A 6,112-nucleotide genomic window follows, 5' to 3' on the forward strand; every position below is an offset into this window, starting at 1 on the left:
TTGAAAATATTTTTCTCAATAATTTGTCCACATTTGTGTGATTATATTCATGACAGTATGATTAATATTAATAAACCACTTATAGGGCATTGTGCAGCTTCAAAGCCACAGGCTGATTAAGCTCACAGCATCCTTATGAAGCAGGTAACTAAATGCTATCTAACTATGACAGGGATTGAATGGTTAAGTGTAAGAAACACAGATGAGATGACATTAATTGTTCGCTCAAGAGCACAAAGAGAGAATAGGTGGCAGAGGCCAAAGGCAACATCCCTTTTCTGCATCTGTACCCAGTCCACATAGTGCTTTTGAGCATCTTTCACCACTTAATTTACTGTCTCCTGTGATGGTTTGGTTTCTACTGGTCTATCTCTGTAGGTTGATACACTCACATGCATACATGCGTTGAGTGCCTGTATTACAAATGCATATAATGCCTGAATTCACGCATTCCTATGTGTTTATGATCCAAGTTTTGAGAACCTGCTAAACCACACATACAGGTTTTGCATAGTCACCATCTTTGGATCAGAAAAGTCCCAGTTTGAGTGTGCCATTAAAGGGGCTTAGCCATTTTACCAATTTAGGTGTTTCCAGGTACCCGTAGGTGTACATACGCTCTTTACAGCCATGAGGTGTCCTAATATTTGTTTTCTTTGCAGATATATCAGAAGTTGAAAGGTGTGGAACACATGGACGTTTATAATGTGCAGGATATTCCAGACCGGTTTTTCTACAAAAAAGGAAAATTTGTGTCTCCTCTGACTCTCGTGGCTGAGAAGGGATGGTTCATAGTAGAGGTAAAATATAGAGGGAAAATACTTACACATGAATGTGGAAAGGTGAAATTTATATGAAAACAATCAGAAAAATGTAACAACTACAAGTGTTACATCCTTCACTTGGGCTGACTACAAAACTGATGTCAAATATTGCTGTGTGCTTAAACAGCCTAAAGGCACAGCAGCTATGCTGATGGTAGACAAAGTTAAAGAGTCAAGGTGGTTCCTTTCCCTGCATTGTCATAAAACAGGAGGAGTTTGTTTGTTCCCCATTCCAGTTTCACTCCTTTACTTCTCTTTCCCCTGCCCACCTACCTTCACTTCAGACAGAGAAAGGGTGTTTCCATTTCAAGACCTTGCTGTCTCTCTATTCATCTGTACTTTGTGGCAACTTTTCCTTCTGCCTGGCTTCCCACCCACCAGACCCTGTCCTAAAAATACGTCATTTCTCCCATGTCCTCCAGTCTCAAAAGGGTCAGACTGAGGATTTACTCCTCAGAGGTGCTCAGTGCAGACACTGCAACCTGGTAGCTTGCTAAGCACACAAGAGGAGATTTTTCATAACAACTTATGTTGTTACTATAATTATTGTCATTATTATTTTGTCCGTGTATCACCACTGATCATCTCCACATTACAGCTATTAACAGCATCTCAGACAGCTCAGAGGTGAGGCAACTTAACATATGTTCCAAGTGGGTAAAGTGAGAAGCAGTACTGAGTGATTTGCCAAGGCCATACATTAAGTCAGTAAGGTGGTGACAGAACCAAGGAGTCCTGGGTTTTTACACTGTCCCAGTGTAGCCACTGCCTTGCAGATCACTGTAACTCAGTTGAGCATCCTCTCTCGTGACCCTCAGAGCTACTGCTCCCCAGGCTTTGCTCAAGATGACCCACACCACCACATTTCTCACTAACTAACCTGACTTTAGGATAGTGATTCCTACAGCTGAATACAAATGCACCCCTAAAAAAACTCCAAGTGCTTTTGAATACATTTCTGGTTAAAAACCATTTCTGGTTAAAAAGAAAATATACGTATAAAGGCTGGAGTTCAGATTCAGGCACCTGAAGCATTCTTGAAACAATCTGAAACATTTTTGCCAAAACAACTTTAAAAAAATTGCAACTCAACCCTTTTGTATGGAACTCAACACAGAACATTTTTACATATTCTGTGGAAAAAAAGAAAGGCACTTTAAAAAATATCACTGAAACTCTGACAAACCTTAATAACAGTGCAGCAAACACTGCTGCCGTGGTAATTATTCCTGTCTCTCTGCCCATTCCTTCCCATTGTTTCTGATTTTCGAGAATGTCCTCTCATTAATGCTGTCAGATTTTCCTTCTCCTGGGTACATTTTCATTATCTGTGAATGGGACGTGAAAATGAAAGTTTCCTGTCATGGTTTTAAAGCAATAATTGAGCCTTCTGTTATACTTTCTGCCCAAACCACTGCAGAGAGGATGTTTAGCTCTTCCTTATCATGCTCGCGGGGTGTTTCACCCTCTGTTGGCTATCGGATAGCTATAAGCTGTTTGAAAAAGGGGAATTTGGGGGGGGGGAGGAGGAGGAATGTGTCTGAAAGCTCAATGTTTTGTTGGGGTTTTTTCCAGCAAAGAGCATAGGAACAAAGCCATCCGCATTTTTGGTTAAAGCAGGATGAGGAGGGAGTTCCTGCACCTCCTGCCATATCGAAGCTGGTCTGCTAACATTATCTCAGTCCCTCACGAGTGACAGGTCCCCATCCTCTGAGCAGAATGTCCCCCAGCTGCTCTCTTGCATGTAACAATGGCTTTAATCCTCAGGGCTGTGTGCTCACCCTGCATACATCCCAGTGTACTTCCCCAGTTTTAGGGAACAGTTGCTGTACAGCTCCTAAACTTGCACATGCAGGTGAAAGCCCATTATCGACAGTCCAGACATGCCTGCTTCATCCTTGAGGAGCAACGCTAAACCAGGCTTGGGCTGAGCCTGAAAAATCACTATCTAAGTTGAGTCCTTGGTCCCATTGGGCTTGCCAAAGCAGGCATGTCAGAGTGCTGCCAGTGCCCTGGCCCCAGAGAAGCCCCAGGGCTTTGTGGGGTTTGCTGTAAGGCTTCTAGAGCCTGATGCTCTAGAAGGGCAGCACCGAGATGCTTGCACAACCCTTTCCCTCAAGCTACTGCTGCTAACGGCTCCACTTCATGAGCTCCCACTTCAGCTGCAGCTGTGAAAGAAAGTAGTGTGTTTTTTCTGATCCAACTGGCAGCAGAGATAACGGCAATGGCTGTGACTGCACATCTGGCTGTGAACAGGCATCTCCTGGTGTCTTGGTGGGCGATGGGAAGGCACACTGCCTCCTGCGCTTGACATCCCTGGAGGAACAGCTGAGCCCAGACACCTGACAGGACCACGGAGGGGTGTAGCTTCAGCAATGTCGTGATCCTGCCAAAGAAACACCACAAATTAGATGTGGCTTGGCTTGTGTGGAGCTGATACTAACAAAAGATGTACAGGTTGCCTGATGGCGAGCAGCCCAGTGACAATTAGTCCCCAGGAACCACAGTGAGCAGAGCTGCACGTAAGGAGGTGCTATAGTAGGAAGAGGGGAAGGAGTCTATTTTCCCTTTGGCTTGCTCTGAGTGTGGTCAGTGAAACAGATGGGGATAAGGAAAGACATTTAATTTATCAGCTAGTATTGTTTAATTATCTGGTACATCTGCTGATGGTTACATGCAAAGAAATGCAGAGGATACTCCAGAGGGTCCCCTGGAAAACAGTTGGAAGAGCTCATAGCCATAGCCTCATAGCCATAATCACTGCTGTCCTCAGTGCTCCTGCACTTGGGAAGACGAGGAAAATGAAAATCAGGCAAAATAAACGTTTGCAAAAGGAAAGGGATCCTCGATCAATCTGCTTCACTATCTGCAGGGGCTGCAGCACCACTCGTGCCATTCATGGGAATGTGGGAGACTCTGCTAGGGCACTTTCTGTGCTTCCGTAATGGAGTGTGAAGCCCAGACCTGGCTGCTTAGGGAACTGTAGCTCCTTTTCTGTAGTGACTGGAGAAATTAATGCCAGGGGTCTAATGAACTGACAGCTGATGGTTTTGTCTAAGTTCTGGGGATATCTGTAGTGTCACATCTGCTGCCATCCCTAGCGAGCACGGGACAAGAGAAACTCACAGAGAGGATTGGTCCAGCATTTCGGGCAGCCCCTATGGACTGCTGCTCCTGAGGGGGCACTGCTGTAGGTAGTCTGGTAAGAGCTGTTAATACAAAGCAGAAGAAATTAAGGAAGGAATTTAAAAGTATGAGTTAAGTGCAATATGGGCAAGGAAGAATGAGAATTATGATGACAAATTATTAAAGCATGGATGCACTGAGCAGGGAGAGAAAACTGAGGGTGGTCTATGCCAAGGAGAGGGGCCTGCCTGAGCCTGTGTTCCCTGGAAGGAACCTCAGTGCTTTAATACTAAAACAAGCAGGGAGAAGAAATAATAACCATTAGAAAGCATATAGCGTGGGTGATATTGTATTGTTTAGGCTGACTATCAAAAATGGCTCTTTCTTCTATGTTGCCAATGGCATGTTGGGCAGAACAACACACCATCAGATCCATGCTAGCGCTCAGCAGGAGAGGAACACCACCATGCTTACACATGTCACACACGGCTGTGATACTTTGTGCTCACAGCAGAACTTCAGATGAGTGAGAGGCAGAAAGTTGTCCTCCCTGCTCAGCCGGGAGATGGGCTACTGGCTGAGGTGTCAAAGCCGGGGGGGGCCTGGTGGGGAGGTACAGCAAATGGGGACGCAGCATGGCACTGCACGGCACCCCACACACAGCCCAGGAGACAGGCACTAACTGTGCTCTGCTGTTGTTGCCCAGAGCAGGGACAAGCTCCCATTCTGGGAGAACGGGACGGGGAAGAAGGAGGCCTGGCAGAACGGCTGGCACGGCTATGACAACGAGCTCATGGACATGAGAGGATTCTTCCTTGCATATGGGCCAGGTACAGTGCCACCATCCCCGGTGTCCTGCTCCCCCATAGCCCCATGGCCCTGGTGCAGTATCCCTGCAGCTCCTGGCATGTCAGGACCCCGATGTGGCACTCTGCGATGCCCCAGAATTACAAATAGATGGCAGGATTTCCTCACTATGGCTGGATAACAGGCAGGCTCCTAGCTCTGTGTCTCTTTTATAGCTGGAGAAACAAGGCAGAGGGATGTGAAGGGATTTGATCGGCCCCTCTCTGACATCCCAGCACAGTAACCTTATCCCCTTGCCCTATTTGCCTAAATTTTGGCCTGCATTTTTAATTCTACTTGAAACACATTTGTCCTCCTTTTGTTGGTGGATTCACACCCACTAACACAGAGCCCTTTCTTTGGGAAGGCTGCAGCATTCCTCACCCACCTCTCTGACGGGCAGACACGAACCCCCTGGTTGCCATTTCATCAGGCCCTTTAAACACTGCTGAGCACCAGGCTACAGCTGCAGGCAGGAGAAAAAGCAAAGCAGAATGTGCAATACAATTATTGCAGGCTATTAAATATTAATATATTATAATAATATAATTATTATTATTAATTATATAATATATATAATATAATATATAATAATAGATATTAAATAAGCACACGCAGTAAAGTAGCTCCTGCAGTTACTGATTTTTTAAGGTTTTAAGGTTTTAGACTAAAATTGGACTAGAAGTAAAAATAATGAATATTCAGAAGGTTTTTGTTGGGCTATGTTGTAAATTGTATAGCATGCCACATCCCAGCCTGCCCTTGCCCCACAGCACCCCACATTTCAGGAGCTCAGCCCCAAGCCGTATGATGCCAACTCCTCTCTTTTGCCCGTTTCCCTGCAGATTTCCGATCCAACTACCGAGCACCTCCCATCAGATCCGTGGACGTTTACAACATCATGTGCAGCCTGGCAGGGATACAGCCGCTGCCCAACAACGGCTCCTGGTCCAGGGTGGAATGCATGCTCCGAAACACGGCGCCCTTGTCACCGCTGGCCCCGCGCAGCAGCTGTGCCCTACTGCTGGCTCTGCTGTCCCTGCTGGCCGTGCGGATCTCCTTACTGTGACCCCCAGCAATGCCGCAGTGTCACCAGCAGCACCACCCCTCTCTTTTCTTCTTCATTCAAATAATAGCTTCATTAATAGAGTGCTGCCTCCCACTGCTCCACCAGGCGTGAATCTGACCTGTCCTTCCTTTACAGCGGTTATAACCTGAAGCCAGGTTCCGTGCTGCTCCAAACACAGCCAGGGAAGTTGGTGTTGCTACTCCATATTTACAGCACTGGCAACAGCAGCAGAATCCACAGAATTTCT

The 6,112-nt window shown here is 46.2% G+C and overlaps 1 protein-coding gene across 1 annotated transcript in view; it reads left to right on the forward strand.

The window, feature by feature from the left end:
• Positions 1-5,865, forward strand: part of ENPP6 (ectonucleotide pyrophosphatase/phosphodiesterase 6) — a gene marked incomplete at both ends in the record, with an annotated part of 31,206 nt that extends 25,341 nt beyond the window's left edge. Inside the window, 3 exons of the mRNA XM_080638975.1 lie at positions 663-800; positions 4,657-4,780; positions 5,642-5,865. Coding sequence (XP_080495101.1) covers positions 663-800; positions 4,657-4,780; positions 5,642-5,865 — 486 coding nt within the window. The remainder of the gene's footprint in view (positions 1-662; positions 801-4,656; positions 4,781-5,641) is intronic.
• Between the last annotated feature and the right edge of the window lie 247 nt (positions 5,866-6,112).

The sequence above is a fragment of the Psittacula echo genome (genome assembly GCF_963264785.1).
Source record: "Psittacula echo genome assembly, chromosome: 1".
NCBI lineage: Eukaryota > Metazoa > Chordata > Aves > Psittaciformes > Psittacidae > Psittacula > Psittacula echo.